At 36.3% G+C, this 22,158-nt stretch overlaps 1 protein-coding gene across 1 annotated transcript in view; it reads right to left on the bottom strand.

Moving 5' to 3' along the window:
* Positions 1-251: 251 nt before the first annotated feature.
* Positions 252-22,158, bottom strand: part of GNAI3 (G protein subunit alpha i3) — a 38,223-nt gene continuing 16,316 nt past the window's right edge. Inside the window, exons 2-9 of the mRNA XM_031457758.2 lie at positions 17,188-17,230; positions 16,936-17,077; positions 12,892-13,049; positions 10,868-10,996; positions 6,848-6,977; positions 6,278-6,431; positions 2,423-2,635; positions 252-2,332 (exon numbers count right to left, since the gene is read on the bottom strand). Coding sequence (XP_031313618.1) covers positions 2,445-2,635; positions 6,278-6,431; positions 6,848-6,977; positions 10,868-10,996; positions 12,892-13,049; positions 16,936-17,077; positions 17,188-17,230 — 947 coding nt within the window. The 3' untranslated portion in view covers positions 252-2,332; positions 2,423-2,444. The remainder of the gene's footprint in view (positions 2,333-2,422; positions 2,636-6,277; positions 6,432-6,847; positions 6,978-10,867; positions 10,997-12,891; positions 13,050-16,935; positions 17,078-17,187; positions 17,231-22,158) is intronic.

The raw sequence follows: 22,158 nt of genomic DNA, 5'->3' as shown, positions 1-22,158 counted from the left end.
TTCAAAATTATCGAACGCCAGCCTATCAGCCAAGAGTCAATCTCTGAGATGGATCCAGGAGATTTTAACTTAAGGCATATCTGAAAACCACTGACTGAAATTGTGTCCCTGTGTCATCAAGGAATGTGCATTTAGCTAAATTATTTGGGATGGTGGGTTAGGAGGTGATCTTCCTGTAAACACAAGACAAATGTAAATGGTGTAGAGGCAAAAAAGTGGACATCTGTGTTCAAATGAAAATACAAAATGCATTTCAAAGTAAAATTAATTTTTTTGGATTATCTCTTATTTTGGGTTATCAACAACACCAGCCTATTAGCCTGGACTAGAGAAAGACTACAGTCAAAACAACATTCCACTAGTTCTCATTTCCAGATGATCCTACATTACAGAATACAATGAGAAAAAGATATACTCAAAACGAACAAGTAAGAACTATCAACCCTATTTACATTGTGGGCAGAAGTCAATCACCAATTGAAGCTGATAACTTTCTTTCTTTTAGATCCAGTTTCCCAATATTAAAAAAAATGTTTTTGTTAGATAATACAATTATACCGTCTGCATAGTTTTATTTTTCCCCAAAAAGGAAAAAAAAAACCTATCAATAAAGGCACTGAAGTGCTGTGGCTTGCTTTCTGAACCAGCTTTGATGACCACCAACCTTTTTTTTAAAAATTAATGAAAGGTCACATCAAAAGATAAAATGGAATCCAATCCAAAAAGATTGGATCTCAAAAGGCACTGCTTAACTGATCTGGAATGCTCAACATGCATTCTCTTCATTTGCCTTCCTCCAATGGACCATTCAGTATTTGATGACATTTGCTGTACATTGTACAAAAGGACCTGTAGGCTGAGTTGAGTAAAGCTCTCTACACAACCAAAATGTAAATCTGGAAAATGGGTTATGACTACAGATCACTTACACAGATATGACATAAGACCTTCAGTCAGGCCGAGATTCAACAATACTATTACACCGAAAAGACTAGACCTTAGGAACCCTTCTACCTAAACCCATTCTCAGACAAAGGCCAAAGCACACTCAGCAGGGGCAAAAAAAAATTAAAATTAAAAAAAAACAGAAGAAAATATTTCCAGAAAGGACTAGTTACAAACAGGAACAAACCTGGACTCTTTACTCACCATTTTAATACTGCTGCCAACTATAACAGATTAAAATCTGTACACACGGCAAAGTGGAAAAAAGTCCCAAAATCAATAGTTTCAGCAAAAGAAGGTACTGACTAAGGATCACTACAATTAACATTGCTACAATGAAAACAATGGCAAACAGGGATTTGGCACCACATCGACAAAGTAAAAGCATGCACTGTTAATACACTTTAGATGTTTCCCAACAGAAAAGGTCATGGAAGATGGAAAACAAGGGGCATCTTTTACAAAACTCCCTATAACTGAGACAAACAAGCAAGATTCAAAGTGGTCAATTTAGCAGATACGTAGCAGCAAAGTCACTAGTTCTGTTTCAAATTTTGTAATTTGCATTTCTAATTGACAGCTGCCCTGGGTGCAGCTGTATCTGAGAAGTTGACTTTATCATACTGTATAGCATTTATCTAGTAATTTGGTAATCAGCTTAAACCAGGTCAACCTTTAACCGTAAGTTTAAAAAAAAAAACATAAGTTTAAAAAAAAAAAAAAGAGAGAGCTAGAATCCTATTACAGAACTCTTCAATGTAATTACTATTTAGAAACCATAATGGTACTTGGAACAGGATAGTGACATAAATTTCATCCAAAAAAGCTGTAGAGCCCCAATAATTGTAAAGAATTAAGTAATTATGGAAATACTATATTCTGACCATACCAAGAGTTAAAAACAAACAGTTCCTACTAAGAGGAATATTTTCAAGATGATCTGGTCACATCATGTGCATAGTTAAGATTGTTTGTGTTTTAATAAAGATTCTTTTGCAAAGAAATAAAATTTAGTGAAGTTATTCTTCCCTTGATGAAAAAAAAAACTTTAAAAATGAACTACTGGTGGTTTGTTAAGAAGGGAAAAAAAAATAAGCTACATATTGAAGTTCTGGAATGCAGCACCTCAACTTCACATCTGCCCTAAACATTTGTGATTGTGAAATCCAAGTGATGTATTGATGACTGAATCATACTTTACAGTTGTTCCAATTCCAATGTCTGACTTTAGCATCTCGTGTCAATTAAGAGTTCCCTAATACAGAAGATTGTGCTAAAGAGTGCTAAGATTCTGCATGCTGCTGCCATTCCCTGGTCCCGTTCATGCTTGCAGCTGCCCAATGAGACAGCAAAAGAAGTCTGGTCTCAACACTCCACACTGTAATAACTAGAAAAGAAGAACATCTGTAATTAGAAAAAGTTTACAAAGTCAAGAGACATCACTACAGCACTCTAAATAAACTGTCTAAAGCTTTACCTTTTATCAACATCCATACTCTTCAATAAAGTCCACATTCCTTTAAGTTGTTTTTAATGATGACATCTGTAACAGCATCAAAAACAAACTGCACATTCTTGGTATCTGTGGCACAGGTAAAGTGGGTATAGATCTCCTTGGTATCTTTTCTTCTGTTCAGATCTTCAAACTGGCACTGAATGTAAGCAGCTGCTTCTTCGTATGTATTGGAACCTGAAGCAGACACCCAATATCCTCAGTTCAAATTATTACAGCTGCCTAGAGTCAACTAAGTCAGGCCATCACCATTTACTTATGGAGAGAGGGAATATGACCCAAATGAATATAAACAGATTTCTACTTTTCTATAATCATTAGGTTTCTCTATAATCATATTCTTCTTGAGAGTAATGATGACGACATAACAATTTCGCTTACTCATAAGTAAAACAAAATTATCACAAAGATTCAGAAAAAAAAACTTTTGTTTCTCTTTCATTCAGAATTTTTAGCTAAAAAAATCTAGAAAGTATAAAAGGAAACTAGGGAGGATGCATTTCTAGAAGAACACAATTGTTTAAAAGGTCAGAGAACGTGTGCTCCTTGGAGTGATGCTGAAATAAACAATTCAAAACAGTAAGCCGGACTTCTTTTCAAAATCATTCCAATTTTAAGGAGTTTAACCTCAGAGTCTTAAGGCAATCATTTAAATAACCAAAGGTAAACCAGCAGATGCAAAAAGGGAAAGGGGCCTGAATTGTACACTTTTAAATGGTGAATTTTATGGTATGTGAATTGTATTTCAATAAATCTGTTATTTTTTCAAATGAGAGGACCCAAAAGTAAACCCTATTTCCAACAACATTTGTAATTAGCACTCTTAATTGCCTGCTTCCTACACCAGCTTGTCTATTGTGAGCCTTCAGAACAGCCTGAGGGAAACGCAAAGACAATACACACAGTCATTCCTCTGAACTAGGGGCTGTTTTCAGTGACATTAAGCATGAAAAAAAATAACACGTAAGTATGTAAAGAAGACTAAGTAACAAAAGCTTAAGAAAGAAATGACTATTATTTAAACAGAATATTTAAAGAACCGAAGGAAGATCGTTTGGCAGATGCTTGAAATAGCCTGAGGCTTCTTTGATATGTGTGAAGATTCCCTGCTGAACATTAACGTCAATCCTTTTACTTGTCTTAAGTAAGATTTCTCTCCCATCCTAGAACTTGGCTACTTTCTATAAACTTACCCAACTCTCATCTCCCTTCTCACTCTGAACAGATGACCACATTTCTAACTTCCTCAAGAAAACAGAGGTCATAGGACTTTAAACTATATCTCAATTTTTTAGCCCACAACCTCGCTTAAAAAGTTACCTGTATCTGCACTCATTTGTACCTTTGGTCTTAGAGATGTCTTCTTTCTGGTTCAAAATTCAATTGCTCTGTCTAGACTCTTTTTTCAAAAGTTGAAATGAAAGTTACATAAGTTTGCAATACAGTGTCATTTAGTTTATTTATATGTTATGCAATCATCACGTCTCTCTAGTTTCAAACTTTTCCACCACTCCAGAAAAACACCCCATTCCCATTAAGTAATCTTTCCCCATTTCCCTTTGCACCAATATCCTGTTAATCTCCAACCAATCTGCTTTCTGTATGTAAAGATTTGTCTATTTTGGGTATATCACATAAAAGGAATCATATAAAAGTGTGAACTTTTCTGTTTGGCTTCTTTCATTTAGTATGTTTATGAGGTTCATTGAATTTGTAGCGTTATCAGTACTTTGTTCTTTTTCAGTGCCAATGAACACTGTACAGACATACCACACAATATGTTTATCCATTTATCCTACCTACTCTTGATTCCTTCTTTTCCCACCCGCTTACAAATCTTGCTCCATCAGTTACATCCACTTTGTGTAACTTCTTTTTTGCTTCAGTATCTGACCTGTAAGTCTATAAACATTTTCAGATCCCTCCTTCCCCTGTAATCTAAGCTGCTCAAAAGCAGGCTATACTTGTCTTCATTTCCTCGCTTCCCACTCAGTAACTCACTGTTTCTGGCTCTACTCTCATCATTCCACTGATAATGCTCCCCATAACAGTCAACAATCTCCTGATTGCTAACTCAAGGGGCCATTTTCAAAATGTTATTTTATTTATTTGCACATGACATTGTTCACCACTCCTCAAACTATCCTCTTAGCTTGATACTTTGGCTTTCCAGACTCTTCTCTTTGTATCCTATACAAACTTTTCTTTCTCTCCTGCCAACAGAAGCTGGTACTCTCATTCTATTCTTTTCTCTCCTTATTCTGTATAATCGTGCTAGGTCATCTCATCCATTTCCATGTTTTATTTACACATGACCCCAATTCAATACCTGTTACTAACCCATAACCTCTCCCCAAGCTCCAAGGCCACATATATAACTACTTATTAGATATCTCCATCTGGATGTTCCACAGATACTTCAAAACCAACATTCCTAAGTAGGAATTCAGATCACAGTACCAGCCCTCAATCAAGACAGAACTCTGGAATACTTTTGACTCTTCTCACTTCCTTACCCTAGCTACACCTTTCACCTTGTTATACCAAGCATTTAATGTCTGCTCAACTAACAACAGTTCTCCTTTCCTGGAAATACTCAACTCTGATCTAAAGGGCACAGGGTACAGCCCTGGCACTCACGTTTCTATCTCTGACCTTGACTGACTGACTACAGAAAGGGTTTTTGTGACATCACCTTGGCCAGAATCTCTCTCTCAGGAATTTGAACCTCACAGCAACCAACCCTAGTCTAGCCTAGTTTTGAATGGAAGAGACATAGAAACTGTAGCAGGGCCAACGTTTCACATAAACCGAGTAGCAGAGAAAATTAGTAAGGAGCGAATGAATAGACGATATAGAGAGAAGAAGAGAAAAAGAGATGGGGAAAGAGGTGCTTCCAGAGTTCTTGACAGCTTTCTATTTCCTAATTCTAACTGCATCCTTAAGAACCATCTGCATTCTTTCTGTGACTAATATGATATATCCTTGTATCGTCACCAGAAGTTTCTATCTGCATCCTAAGAGAGTCCTATTTCAACTCCCCTAATATCTATATTGCCATTCATCACATAATCTTTCTAAAGCACAGTTTCTACTACATCATGTACCCCAATGAAAATCCTTCAGTAGCTCCCCACTGTCTCAGCATGAGACACAATGCCCTCCATGGCCATCCCTGCCCACTCCTCCCCACCACTTTAAGTTCCAGCAATACCAAACTCCTCCTAGGTTCCAGAACAAATCATGTCATTTTTTAACTTCATAATTATTCATATACACTATTCCCTCTTTCTAAAATGTTTTTATTTCCCCATCTGCCTGATGATTTCTAGTTCATCCTGTTACATCTCACTCCAAGTGTCATTTCCTCTAGAAAAAGACTACATTGATCCCATTGAGGTAACCACTTCTTTTGCTCTTCTATTAATGAACATTTTATACTAAAAGGAAATTCTTTATACTAAAAGGAAATTCTCTCTTTCTACAACTAATGTCAGATTCCTGAGTATAACAAGAATCTGTATTTTACCCTTGTATTTTATGAATATATTTACATCAAATTTTGATTTTTATCTTTCTCTAGTTGCCTCAAAAAATGGAGAGGAATATAAAATAAACACTGTAAACTCGATTATGTCTGGAATAGCACTTTAGACTTAACGGGTCTTAATCACATGCTTAATGTTGATACCACCACCAGTGAACACTTTCCCTAAGGAGAACCACACATTGTTCAAAACAAAATACAAGTTGTAGAAAGATCACTAAAATTTGGATCTAACATGTGTACCTCCAACAAAATTTTTCATGATCCCTTACCTGTGTATTCTGGATAACAAATAGTTAATGGACTCCTCTTTATCTTTTCCTCAAAAAGGTCTTTCTTGTTGAGGAAGAGAATGATTGAAGTGTCTGTAAACCATTTGTTGTTACAAATGCTGTCAAACAGCTTCATGCTTTCATGCATTCGGTTCTGAAAAAGAAATAAAGGATGACAGGTCAGTAGCAAACTAAAAGTAGATGAACTTCATGAAAAAAACAGACCAACAGGTTTTAAAAGCACTGAATCACAGAAACAAGTCAGACACTGATAACACAAAAGCTGAGTCAGCCCTCATTTCTGTAATTCTTGGAGGTTGAAAGGTGGGTGTAAGGACTGGCTAACAAGGGGACTTAATCCTGCCCACATACACAATGTGTTATCCTATCTCTTATGCGTTAATAGGACATGGATCAATGTTTTGCAAATCTAATTGCACTGACAAGGAGAAAAAGTAAGGATATTAAGTTTTGGTTCAATGAGTAAATGGATGCACAAAGTCTTCCTAAGGGTTATTTTCCATTTTCTGCCTACATTAGACCTTTTATTTACCAGAAGCTCCAACATACCATTTCCTCGTCCTCAGCCAGAACAAGGTCATAATCGCTGAGAGCCACACAGAAGATAATTGCTGTCACTCCCTCAAAACAGTGAATCCACTTTTTTCGTTCTGATCTTTGGCCACCTACATCAAACATCCTGAGTACGGGGAAAGAAAGCACAATTTCAACAAGGTCTCTCTCTCTCTCTCTCTCTCTCACACACACACACACACACACACACACCCCTTCCTAAACTGAAATGGTTAGGTGATTTCTTACTATTGCACATTCAAAACCCTGTTTATAATAAAAAAAAGACAAACAAGGAGCAGATAAAACATAATAAAAATAATTATCTGTGGTTAAATGTAAAAGAGAACATAATGAGAAAATTAAATTAAGAATGAAAAATTCTCATTTTAGATAAATAGCTGAGCTTCCTCACAATCAAAGCTTATATCAGACGTGCCAAAAGTCAGCAGAGTAAGCACTGAATGGATTAAAGGAGGGAAAAAAGACAGGAAAAATGAAAAGCTGAGTAATACTACTTAGGATAGTAACAATAATAATAACAACTAATATTTACTGTGTGTTTACTGGTGGCAGACACTACCCTAAACACCCTAAATTACAGTGACTAATTTAACCCTCGTAACACTCCTGTCAGCAGTATTATTTTCCCCATTTTACAGATGAAGAAATTAAGGCACAGATGTTAAATAATTTGCCCACTACAAGAGATGGAGACTGGAACTCTAACTCCAGCACCAAAGCTCTTACCCACAGCACTACTCTACCTCTCAAAATGGTTTATCTCTTTAGTTAAAAAAGAAAAATGAAAAAATATAAATCCTCAACTTGCATTCTACTTCCATAGCTCTACCAATTCAAAAGTTTGTTTCCTTACTTTTTGTTTCTTTCTTTAAAAAAAATTGAGGTATAATTGAGATTATTTTCTTTACTTTAAGGAAGACATATTAGATTAATTATGGAAAAAAGTAAATTATATTTTATGGTAGGACTCTACAAACCCAGTATCTAAACACAAAACTTAACCAGTATTTCCCAACTCCAAGTCTTATTTTAACATAATTAATAACAAAGTCTCAATTGTTCACACACTTTATGTTCCACTCCAGATTAGTTTTAGTCCACTACTCCCTTCTGGGTGGCCTACTTGATATCCTGAGTCAACTGCTGAACTTCTGACAGCAGTGTCCTTATCTACCTCCTGTTGTAAAAGGAGAACCTGCACTGCCTTGTCTTTTAGCTGGTACTAGGGTCTGAGGAGGTATGCGGACAAATGGTTAGATACTCTTAAGACATATGTTCTATGACAATGATAACATTTTCAAAGGTTAAACTCTGCCAAGCTGGTTCAGTGTGTCAGATCTACAGTGACTAGGGGTCTATTTCCAGAGAATCTTCCCTCTAGAGGTTGACAGAAATAAGACATAGTTGAGTAATTTCTCAATGTATATTTGAAAGAGAACAGTCATCTCAATTTTTCATGACCCAACTTTTTCTTTTGGCTACTCTTACCCAGTTCTTTTCAACCATTAATCATGGCACCTGAAATGAGGCAATCTGTCACAAGTTGGCCTTAATATAAGGTCATATTATTGGTTTTAGGAAAGGTAACATCATATATTTCACCATTCATCATTCAAGAGGAGACACACACTGGTACACCAATAATTTCAGTTTGCTCCTCCATTTCTTTCTATAAAGTTCATAAAATTGATAGAACACTGTGAAGTTCCCAAGGTGGGCTTTTAGCACATATTAACATTTACAGTACCATTCACTAACATATCAACATTTTATAAACATTACCTCATAACTGAGAGGCAAGTAAGCAATTACACAATGCCTTGCATATAGCAGATGCTCAATAAATGACTGAATAAATGGATAGTGGTTTTGCCTAGAGAGAAGAGGAAAAGGAAGAAGTGATAGTACTTCATAATCAGATATCTACATGCCAACAATAAAGTGGGTGCAGCACCTTTATAAGATCTGGCTATTGATCCTGACATAAGAACAGTACGATTTACCTAACTAAAGATTAATTTATGACAACATCAACAAAAAATTTTCCCACACTAAATAAATAAAGGCGACAACATAAATTACACACTGATTACTAATCTGACAGCACCCAGGGACACCTCACTCAGTCTCACAGCTGATCATCTACGGAGCCTCTGCCACTCTCGTTAAACAAATTCATCAGCACTAATGATAAGCAGCTCTTCTAGTCTAAAAATACTCAGCAGAACTGCTATTTTCCTGCACCAGGTCTCAAATCTGTATTGCTGTATTAAGATTTCAAAGCCTCAAGCTAACACTAAAAAAAAACACAAAACCACACCTACAAATAACAAATGTCGATGAAGATATGGAGAAAAGGGAACCTTGTATGCTGTTGGTGGGAACGTAAATTGGTGCAGCCACTGTGGAAAACAGTATGGAAGTTTCTCAAAAAACTGAAAGTAGAACTACCATATCACCCAGCAGTTCCACTCCTCAGTATATAGTCAAAAAACCCCAAAAACACTAATTCAAAAAGATACATGCACCCCCAATGTTCATAGCAACATTATTTACAATTGTGAACACATAGAAGCAACCTAAGTGTCCATCAGCAGATGAATGGGTAACAAAGATGTGTTATATATATACAACGGACTACTACTTAGCCATAGAAAAGAATGCAATAATGCCATTTGCAGCAACACGGATGGACTTAGAGGGCAGTGTGCTAAGTGAAATAAGTCAGACAGAGAAAGACAAATATTTATGGTATTACTTATATGTGGAATCTAAAAAATACAACAAACTAGTGAATATAGGAAAAAAGAAGCAGACTCACAAATATAGAGAACAAACTAGTGGTTACCAGTTGAGGGTGGGGAGTGGGAGGTACAAACTACTGGGCATAAGATAGGCTCAAGGATGTATTGTACAACACGGGGAATATAGCCAATATATTGTAATAACTGTAATTGGAAAGCAACTTTTAAAAACTATAATTTTTTAAATTAAAAAACAGATAACAAGACATCAACTAGTATCTAGTAATACCTAAACTCAGTGTAGATTTTGCAAATCCTGTGAAGCAATTTTTTTCAGAGAAAAGAAAACAGAGTATCTCAGGTAGAAGCTACATTTGCATGCAACAATGCTGAATATCACATTCTACAAAGATACTGAGGTAGCTAAAAAGGATATATCATATATTGAAGAGGGAAAGTTTATTCCTATCTCAAAGGTCACAAAAGCAGAAAACAGGAACCAAAAAGACAGTTCTATTATTTACAAAGGACCATTAACAGAGACAAGCTGAAGCCTATTTCAGAATTACTAATGCCGATGCTGTACAGAGGATTTTCTGTCTAAAACAGTAATTATTTATATGTCATAACTCCCCAAAATATCTTTATTTCCCAGATCAATATTCCATTCTGCACTGTATTAAGAACTTAGTTGTACATGATACTGTGCACAAATCAGTCAAAGGCCATGACAATATTAGCTCTGTTCCATTAAACTTAAAGGGAAGTGCAATCCAAAAAGAAAGGACTGACACTGGTGAAAAAAGCATTTCTATTTTAATATCAAAATGCCAGAGCAAAGCCACATAACTAAATCAAAACACTGGCTTTCTATCCTTTTAGTATTGTTGTTACCCTTCTACACAACAAACATTCAATACCTGTTGTGGTGATTCCAACAAAAAAGCAGCTGAAAAGAATAAAATTAAAATAAAATAAATTGGTAATCATATGATTGCTTTTATTGATACGTTACAATTTAATTTTGAATTTAAATTCCTCCAAATGGACACAAATATTTGATGCTATCTGGGGAAAGAAGAAATGTTTGGGCCCCGATTCAGTTAAAACAGGCAAACACTGGCTGATGAACATGATAAGTTTCTAAATCAAGGAATACTGCTTAGAGAAACTTTATCCCGATGAAGAGAAACTAACTAAAGGAAAGATACTTGTGTTTGGTATATCTAGAAAAAGGCTAATGACTTACTTGAAGTACAGGTCCTTGAAAGTGAAATGTGTTTCCACAATGCCTGTGGTCTTCACTCTTGTCCGCAGAACATCTTGCTGAGTTGGAATGTAGTTGGTTTGAGATATTCTATCCAAATCATTTAGGTAACTAAATAAGTAAAATACACCTTTATTTTTACCTAGTAAAGCCACTCATGTGCACAGCAAGTCAACTGAATAAATTAGTTTCTTGCCAAAAGTAGATTCTGAACCTCTCTAAAGTGGCAGAACAAATCAGATCATCAATGTCACAGAAATGATAATGAGAAAAAAATGTGAACCAAGCACAGGACAATATACACTACATACACTACACAGAAGAGGTTTTAATTCTACCAAAATTGGGGGTGAGTATAGTTCAGTGGTAGAGTGCATGTTTAGTATGTATGAGGTCCTGGGTTCAATCCCTAGAACTTCCATTCAAAAAAAAGGGAGGGTTTGCTTTAATTCTGCCAAAATCAAACTGTAAAAAAAAAAAAATGGAAATGCTACTCTTTATTAAAGATTTCTGAAATTTAATACTAAATCAACCGCACACTGTACAGTACAAAAACCTAACCAAAACAAAAGCCCTCAGATGTTTAAAGTTAATGGGTTATTTGTATGTTTAAACATTCTCTAGAACATTAGAAAATGCTACTTGGACTACTAAAATTAAAAAAAGAACTAAACTCAGTAAGAAAGAGTATTTCCTGTTCTGACTCACGAAACAGAAAAGGGTTTTTTTTTTAATTCAAGCCAAAAACAAATTGTAAATACCTCCAAAGAAACTTAATTTGTTCAGTGAAATAATGAAAAAAACTGCTTCAAAACTAAATTAAATTCTTCACAATTTCACGGTTCCTAAAGATTTTTTCTTGAATAGGGGATACCCCTATAAGAGAATCATTAACAATCTTCTATAAAATCAAGTACCATCATTAATGTTAAGGAATCAGTCAAGCTTAGATCAACAATTATGGGGAAAAAATTCTATAAATCATATATCTTCAGGTGTAGTTAGAGGATTCAGAACTTACTGAATATACAGTTTAAAAAATTACAGTAAGCTTTGAAGACTACTGGGAGAATTATTTAAACTACCAATATATCTACAACTAAAAAATATTATTGAGAGATGGGCAAGAGTCCTGAAATGTTTCTGAAGTCAAGTTTTCATTTAAAGAATAAGCTAAATTTTTCAAACATCATTTAATTTCTTCTTATAACTATTTAAGCTAGAATGATAGGAAAAGTAGAAAAATATAATATTGGGGAAAATATCTTAATGCTTAAAAATTCCTTCATTTAGTACAGAGATGAATACAGGTAACAAGAACTCACCAAGCCCCCCAAAAGCACGTTATGAATAAAAACCCATACATTCTGAATATAGGTCTTATAAGTAAGCTCACTGTAAAAGAAGCAATATAGGATAGCATATAATAGCTTAACTGAAGTATTAATTACAAATCCTCTAAAACTATACAACACTCAAGAAAATATCCTTAACAAACAGATGCTTCAGCTTCACTCCCAACATTCTCTTTTGATACAAAGTCTACTATTGTGATCTGGCAAAAGATTTATAAGTGGTGACTAGTACCAGAGAAATTCATAGTGCAGGCCAGCCACAGAGAGTGTATGCATAAAAAGGATACCACAATTGTCATTTTCCTCGCTAGCTGGCAATCAGTGTAAAGCCCTGATGAAGAGGGAATTTACTGAGTTGGAAGAGACCCAGGACCCAGCTGCAGTAGATTTCTCTCCTCTTTCACTTGCTTACTATAAATGACCATGGAGCTACTTTCATGATGCCAAATCTCCCATTTACATTCCAAGAAGAATTACTTTTCTCCAAATGACTAAGGGCCTATAACCCTAAACTGAAACAATCTTTGTAAAGGGATCCTACAGAGTTCTAAGAGTGTCTGTTCCTTAAACATTTCCTGAAGAACGGGCACTGAAATTTCTCTAGGGTCACTAAGTTATTTTGTCATAGTTTCACAGAGAAAAATTACTTACTATGAAGCAGAATCATTGAGCTGATACTCCCTGGATCTGCTGAAGCAAGCTTGCACCCCACCATCTCGCCATAACCGTTTGATCACTCCTGCTAATTCTGGAGTCATGATTCCTTCCTCAGCACTGCCGGCTAAAACAAATAACTGCCGGGCATCGTCCTGAAGAAAGCAGTTAAGAGAGAGAGATAGATGATTCTCCATTTCTTAAAGATTTAACAAGAGTCTTTTTAAAACACACATGCACACACATATTATATGTTATTATTATTTTTAAAGAAGTATTAAAGAGACCTCTCCTGGCAGTGCAGTCTGAGAGAATTTACAATGAAGTCTGACCCCTTCTCACTCCACTACAGTTAGAAGTGCAGAGCTGAGCAGAGGAATGATTTCATTCCCCCTTCCACTTCTCCACACACCACCATCCCCTGGAAGAGATCTCTTCTGACTGGCCTACAAATCTCCATCCTGGTTACTCATTTTTTTTTTTTTTGGCAGAAAAAAAAAAAGATCTGTGAGACATATACATGTAATACATCCCCATTCTGTTAAAGGAAGCCTACAATAAAAAAAATGAGAAGACTAGCACGTAAGAGGTGAAGTCTAAACACGTCATAGGGAGTAAAACATTAATCAAGTTTAAGGAAATCATATTCTCTTTTTCTCTCTTAAGCTCAGACAGAGGAACAGGAAGAAGAAGAGACTGAGGCATTTAAGAAGTCTGGAAGCCTAGTGGGGGAAATAAATCTCTCAGGGAAAACTCAGTCTCTGGGTTTCCCCAAAGGAATAATAATCTGCTAAATAAGAGAGGAGAAAAAAAGGCAGCAGGAGAAAAAGAAAGTTACAGAGACAGATTTGATCAAAACTTCAAGTGTCATAGATATAGCTTTCTCAATGGTGACAGTTTTTAAACCTAAAATATGTGGGAAGTAGAGAGGACAGAAAAGGGTATGAGAATTGTGATTGATTGCTTTGCTTTATTCTACTCAGCCCTGAGATACTTTAATATAGGTCTCATGGGATGATTTCCCCACCTCAAATCTAATATTTACCTGCCTCAGGAGAATGCCTAATAACTATAAAAATGCAGGTACTAAAAAAACCATTTGCTGAGTAAAGAAAAAGTAGTGGGGGAAGTGGAGCAATCAGCGGTATTACAAGTTGTCATTAGGACAAGACACTAGCAAGCAAAAAGCATTTCAGACCATAGGTCAAATTATACACAAAAACTCCTAAGACGTGCGTATTCTCAAAACTTATGCATCCACCTCAACAAAACAAAATTAATCTTAGTGCATTGCAATTAATTTTGCCCAACTCAGGATCTTCAGCCTTAATGGCTTTTGCCAAGTAATACTCTCTTCCTTTGAGATCCTTTCCAATAATACTTAGACCCAACCCTCTTTAAGAAACTTTATCTAGTATCTATATTGCCCTCCCCTCTTTTCAGAGATAAAAATTTTAAATAAAGGAACAAACGAGGAAAGTTGAAAAAGTACACAAATTGGCAACATACTCAACAGTGGGCATGTCCTTTTATGTATATGGTACAGCACTTTGTTTAACATTTGAAAACTTTACAGTCCCTTGGTTCTAAAATTTGACCTCTACTCAGGCAGGTATTCAAAACCTCAATAAGAATTAACTTTGTTTTTTTAAAATACCACAATTCTAGTTTTAGAAACTTTTAAATAGAATGCTACTGCTACATATTTTTGCTGTCCTGACTTTGTTAACAGTTTTAGGAAGAAACACTTTTCCTTTATCACTTAACCCCTTCCACAGACCTACTCCTGCTTGCCCACAATAAACCCTTTTCATAGGTCTATAAAAAGGCCCCTCTTCACAGTGAACTTCATATATTTACCCTTAAGTAGATATGAAAAAGCAAGCTATCCCACACACAGCTCTATGCCTTTCCATTCACTCTGTAGCCAATATAAAAAACTAGAGGAAAAGGGAGGAGCTATAAATATAAATCATTACATATTAAAGGAAAAAACAGAACCCTGAAAAAATTATACAGGGTTGTAGATTAGGATGGGTGGATACTGAAGGGCCAGGTGATTCAGGGAGCCTGAGAGGAAATAATGTCAACTGCATCTGATGACACAGGAGTGCCTAGGACCCAGAGATTAATGACACTGATTTGATAAAGGAAAGATGAAAGGAGAGAGACTATGGTCTGAATGTTTGTGTCTCCCCAAAATTCCTATGCTGAAAATCCTAATGCCCAAGTGATGGTATTAGGAGGCAGGGCCTCTGGGACATGCTAATTTAGGTCATTAGGGTGGTGCCCCCATGAGTGGGATTAGTGCCCTTATAAAAGAGACCCCAGAGAGATTCCTTCCCCTTCTGCCAAATAAGGACACAGCAAGAAGTCTGCCACTTGGAAGAGGGCTCTCACTCAGCCATGCTGGCACCCTGATCTCAGGCTTCCAGCCTTCCAAAGTGTGAGAAATAAATTTCTGTTGTTTATAAGCTATCAAATCAGTAGTATTTTGTTACAGCAGCCTAAACAGACTAAGACAGAAAATGTCAACTGCGTCTGGTGAGAAAGGAGTGATAGGACCCAAAGATTAATAACAACTAATTTGATAGTGGAAAGAAATGAAAGGAGGAAGGATGGTCAAGAGATATAAAGGAGGTCAGAGGATGAGAAATAAAAAAGGAGGAAACTAAGAGAAGAAGTAAAAAATGGAGATGGAGAAAAAGCCAACAAAGAGAGGAAAGAGAATAAATAGTTTTACTGACTAGTTATTGGATACAGCAAATACAACAGAAAAACAGGTGATAGGAAGGAATGAGAAAAGGGAGGAAGAAAATAGAACACAGGAGAGAGCTGGTGGAAAGAGGAAAAAAAGAAGAAAGAAGATGATGAATTAAAGCAAGCGAGAGAAGGGATAGAAAGGAATAAGACAAATAGACTGTTTATTCTCGCCTTAGCTATCACACTTTCCCTGCTCAGAGGCTTAGAAAAATAGTCTCTAATTGTTGTGATATGGAACCTTTTCCCAAAAAGACAGAAGTCTTGTCTCACACATCTCCTCTTCCCTTCTTCTTTTGCTCCTCTTCTCTCCAATGATTTTACAACCCTTACTCTAGCTCCCCTTCCTTTACAGCACTTCTAGACTTCCCAGTCTAGTAATATCCAATTATAACCATGCTTCTATTATTTTTCTCTGCAACAATTTCCCCACTTATTTACTGAATATTAATTTGCATTTGAGAAGTTGAGAAGTTGCTTAAAAGGGCTCCTAAGCTATTTCACCAACATACCAGCTTTGCCTTTCCAGGTCATCTCCCAAGTCACTTCCTTTTATTGCCCATAGCACCTAAGTATGACACTGAACACAGCTGATGACTCCCTTAGTTCTAGGAAAGCATTCTTTACATTCCTAGCCTCCTCTTGGAATTTAGCTGATAATGATACAAAAAATCCCCCACCTTCATTTTGACTCTCTCCCCACTTCATCACATACCCTAATTTACAAACTAGACTTTCAAGGCCCACTAAGTATCATAATCAATCAACAAAACTTTTGAATATCTGACATGTGCAAGAACTATACTAGGACATGGTATAATCCAATTCTATAGCCTACAGTTCAGTATAGTACAGGGACATAGTATTCTTAAATACCAGAAAATTGCCTCTAAAATTGATAGTGTTCATGTTCTGACTAAGTTTATTTGGAGAGATTGATACTTGCCTTTAATCTCTACGCCTGTGAAAGCAAAACTACGTATCATGACAACCTCTTTTAGATTATTTCAATTTACTATCATTTACTACTATAAAATAAGTCAACAGTTCTGTAAAAGAAACAAGTGAATAAAACAGCACAGAAATCTACAGTACATCCACAAAATCCCATTTCCTAGACTCATCTTTGTGGCAGGAATCTACTATCTCCTAAATATCTGAAAGCAGCCAATAGTACTTTGCTATATCTTATCTTGTTGCTTAAATTTATTTCCTTAAAACCTGAAGCAAATTTTGCTTAACTGAAAAAGAGCAAGTAAAGAGGAAATGATAAACACTTACTGCTCTGGCAGCTTCCCCAAAGTCAATCTTTAGCCGTCCCATGGCTCTTATGATCGCAATGATGGACTGTATAGTATTGCTGTAGACAACCACTTTATATTGTTTACACTCTTCCTCCGAATAGCCATCCTCATGAATGATTCTTTAAAAAGAAGAAAACCACAAATCATTACCATGGACCTGAAATGAAAAGATACTATGGACTTTTATGCATTATGAGGAACTGTAGTCTTATAAAGGGCAACAACTTACTTCATCTGTTTTACGATGGTGCTTTTACCAGATTCCCCAGCACCTGAAAGAAAAGAAAACCAGATTTTGAATTCATCTATAATCTAACACTAAAGTATGAAATCAACATGAGTGATAACTCTAGATTAATGGAAACCACAAGTCCTAGGGAAAGGTGAGGAAAAACTACTCAGCTTCTCCATTAGAGATTTTACTTTCTTTATATTACTCAGTAACCAAATAATAATTCACTGAAAGTGTCCCAGGGCCCACTTGATATCACTTAGGTAAAGCAGGCACTCTAAAAGAGATATGGCAATATAAACACCTCTCAGAACTCACCCTCTACATGAAGCATCACACATGATACAGACACTGAACACAGGCAAAAATGAAATGATAAATTTTTGGCTTATTGGCTTTAATTAATTCCTCTGACAACCCCCTGGGACCTGAGGAATGCTCCAAGAGCAGTAGCACTCTCACCCATGAAACTAAAGAGTTCAAAACAGAAGCAGAGGAGGCCCACCACCTTTCCACTGTATTCCCCCTCAAGACCACTTCAGCCAGCTAGAATCACATTAATAATCACAAATGTCAGATGGGCCCTCTGACCTCCTTGACATTCTATCTGCATTTCCCTAGTCAACTCATTCTCCCACTCTCCAAGATGCCTATCTGACGCCACCTGCTCCCTCAAACCTTACAAACCCCTTCCCACTTCTGACTCTCAGTTAATGACCCTGCCTCTCTCTTACTGGAAAAAGTAAAGCACTCTGAAAAAATTACTTATCTCATTTTCCCATAACCAAGCACATCAATCTATCACTAGTATTCTCTACCTTCATCAGTGAATGAACTATCTCTGTCAATGTCTAAGACTAACCTCTCCAACTGTGCACTTATCCACCTCATTTTACCCACTCAAGGTCTTGGCTGCTGCACTTATCCCATATCACTCAAATATCACTGAGTTTTTTCTTCCCACTGAGTCACTGTCACCAGTATACAAACTTGCTATACTGTCTTCCATCTTAAAATCAACACACACACACACAACTTCCTACATTTCCTTGACTCCACAAATCTTCCTCTAGCTACCACTTCATTTTCTCTCTTCATCTTCATAGCAAAACCCCTGAGTAGTCTATATGCATGTTCTCCAATTCTGTAGCCCTAATTCTCTACTTAACCAACTCCAACCAAGTATTCATACTCACCACTCTACTGAACCCAGTTCTCAAGGTATCCAATAACTTCTATCTCAACAAATGCAATGGTCGATTCTCAGTTCTCATCTTACTCAATCTCTCAAGCATAATTTGTCCAAATTAATGACCTCTCCCCTTGAAATATCTTCTTCACTAGGCAAGCTCCTAGATCCCATATACTACTGGTCTAACTTCTAGCCTACTCCTTCTCAACTTCCTCCCTCTCTGAATTCTAAACGTTATATTGCTTCAGGGCTCCTTCCTGGGACCTTTCCTCTATCTACATTCATTCTCCACAAAATCTCATCCAATCTTATAAACTGATAACAACAGTTAGTATCTAGTGAGTACTGCACGCCAGACACTGTTCTAAACACTTTGCTAGTGTTAACTCATTTAATCCTCACAATAACCCAGTGAGGTATATGTTATCACTATTCCCATTTTATAGAGATGTCCAGTTAACTTGCCCTTCATTACACAGTGAGTAAGCGGCAAAGCTGAAATTTGCATTCACACAGTTTGGCTCCAAAGTTCTTGTACACTGCCTCTATGCTAATGATTTCCAAATTTAGATCTCTAATCTAAACCACAGCTTCTAACCTTGGCTCCAGACTCATCTAAACCACTTACCTGATAAATCTCATTAGATTTCTAGCAGGCATCTCAAACTTAAAATGCCCCAAATTGAGTTACTGCTTCCCCACTTCACCCTTAACCCTCAAACAAACCCTGCTCCAACCCTGTTTTCTCATCTCAGTAAATGACACCAGCACTCACCTAGTTCTCAGGTCAAAACTAGTAAGTGACATGTAGCTAACAGACAGATGGAATGTGGGTGCCAGGACTAATACGTATATTGAATATTAGTAAAGCTTAAGTTTTAAAAATAAATATGAATGTAGTTCTAACAGTTTCTTCCTGCACCACAATGGATGATCACAAGCACCTTGGATCACAAGCACCTTAGATCATTGCAAAAGTTTTTTAAATGGTCCAGTGCTTCAGACTTTGCCTTTCCCATGGTCAGTTTTCCACCTGGTAGCTGGAATGAACTTTGCAAAATGTAAATAAAGATTCTGTCACACAATTCTGCCCTAAAACTCTCCTATGGTGTCCAAGTACACTCAAAACAAAATCCATTGGTAATAATAAGGCCCAATATGCTTGGGACCCTGCCTACCTCTGCACCCTCAACCTCTATTATTCTCCACTTTGTTTTCTCTGCTCTTGTCAGACCAGCTTTCTTGCTTTTCCTCCAACATACCGAACTGGTTCTCTATGAGCTAGATTCTGACTCATGCATGGTCTCTGCATTTACTATTCCCTCTATCCGAAATAAGTTTTTGTAAGATCTTCTTTACCCAGTTTCCGCTTCCCTCAGAACAGTCTTTCTTGACTAATCTACCTAAATAGCCCCTTCTCGATCACATTCTGTTATATTTTTTCAAAGCACTTATCACTTCTTCTTATTACAGATTCGTTCATTTCCCGTCTTCTCCACAAAACATAAGCTCCATGAAGGTTTATTCATGCTAGTATTCCCAGGGCCCAGAACTGGGCCTGACATAAACTGGTTATGCAGATAAACACTGTTGAACAGATGAATGACTGATGTTTAATAAGCATGATCCTTTACTAGTATTTCTCAACTCTATCAACTAAAAATGTTAGTTAAAATAAAGTTCAAATAATTTTAAAATTCCAGACATCTACATTTTTACAGAATCAAGAGACATTTATATATGATTTTATCTCTGTTCTTACCACTTAATTGATAATCAAGGGTAGCACTAAAATAGTTAACATTCATTCAAGTAGCACACAAAGAACTTTCTAATGACATTATTAGAAAGAAGTGATTTCATCTATGCATATCTTGAAACAATTAATGATTCAATTCTGAGGAAGAGAATACAAAAGCATACCAGTTATATTTTAAATACTTTAAAACACAGAATTCTCAAATTATCCCACATTAGCAACAACTACAAAATTAACTACAAGAAGTAGAGACTGATGAAGTAATTAATGTGCACCACTTTTTAAACACTGAAAACAGCATTTCTACCACTGACGTTGGATTATTTTGAGTGAAATTATAAGTTTATTAATCTCAGAATTGATTTCTACCCATCTCATTAAGTTCTACCTTATGAAGTTGCTGATTAAAAAAAAAAAAAAAGTTGCCCTACCTCTCCCTCTTTTTTCCCCAAGGCTCCCTCATAAAATGCCAGTTTGTCCTTCTCTTTATTATCACACAACATGTATTTACTCAGCTTTTATTAGGCATCCAGTGCCATCTCTTAAAAGAAGGCATCTCTTACTGACCACAGCACAGAACTGATTACAGGATCTGTCTCAGTGGGTGTTCCATGGTATTTCATACAAATAAAGAATGAACCGCTTGACACCAAGTCTTTGACCCACTGAGTTTCTAGGTCACCATGAAAAGTGCCACCACCTTACCTTTCTTCCAAGTAGGAAATCTAAGAGTCATCTGGAACTCACTCAGTCTTCTCTCCTTACATCAAGCTGTAACAAAATCTTCTTATACATTTCTCAAATTAATCCTTTCTACTAACATGTCTGAGCCTGACATTACACCTACTGTATGTTACTGCTGTAATTTTCTCAAACTTCTAGCTCAAAGTCCCTCTTCTTTCTCATCATCTCCAAGTGGCACTATTGAAAAATCATGAATTTATTCTGCACCTCTTGGGGAGTGATGGAAAGGTTAGCTATCTTCTATCTTGATTGCAGTAGTGGTATCACTGGTGTATACATCTATCAAAAGTAATCAAACTGTACATTTGAAATATGTGTAGTTTACTGTACAGGAACCATACCACAATAAAGGTGTTAAAAAAATCATCAGTTTATCTAGCAATTCTCCAAATTCTTCTAACATTTCCTATAACCCTTTCTTAATAGATTGGAGTTCATTTTTACCTCAGTACTCTGTGCTCCATTGCTTCAGTAGGAAGTTTTCTCTAATATCATCTCACTCTTAGGTTTTTCCCAAACAGCTTCCCTTGTCTCACCTTCCTCTCCCAATACATATGCGGTGTTTGAAACTTCCTAATTTTATCTACATCTTTCTACCTATCTTTCTTCAAAATTCGTCACAAGTTTAAGGAGAGATTCATTTGCCCATCTTCAATCTTCAATAGTAAGGATATAAAGAATGGGACAGATGTAACACAATTGCAAAGACAGATCTATGGCTTGGAGAGGGAGGAACTGAAGATGACTCTGTAGGCAGAAGGGATGCAACTGGGTAGGGAGTACGATACATAGAGGAGAAAAGCCTGAAAGGTTCCAGAGACAAGAAGGAATGGGATCCATTTAACTTAAAAGATTTATCCTTAAAATGATATACACCTAAAGGACAACCTATATAAACAGGAAGAAAGGATGAAGGTTGAAGCTACAGAGATTTTCGAGAGAAAAGGAAGACAAGTGGCTGTTAGATGGTCTTGTTCTCAATAAAAGAAGCAAGGCAATCTGCAGAGAATAAAGTGGTAGAATTAATTTAGAAAATCAGGTTATAAACAATCAAAACAAGTAAGAAGTGTGTGTACAGGTCAGCACGCATAATCTCCAACACTATTAGACAGAAAACAATTTACCAGCACATACTCTACAGTGGAATCACTGTATTTACCTAAATACGTTCTAAATTTTATTTTCAAGAAGCTCCTTGGAAGCAGTTACCATATCACATGTCTCCCTATTTCTTCCCATAACATATATTACAGTATGGGTGTGAAAAATAAGA

Source organism: Camelus dromedarius, chromosome 9 (assembly GCF_036321535.1).
Source record: "Camelus dromedarius isolate mCamDro1 chromosome 9, mCamDro1.pat, whole genome shotgun sequence".
Taxonomy (NCBI): domain Eukaryota; kingdom Metazoa; phylum Chordata; class Mammalia; order Artiodactyla; family Camelidae; genus Camelus; species Camelus dromedarius.
Note: the sequence above shows the minus strand (reverse complement) of the source record. Positions and strands in the feature narration are given on the sequence as shown.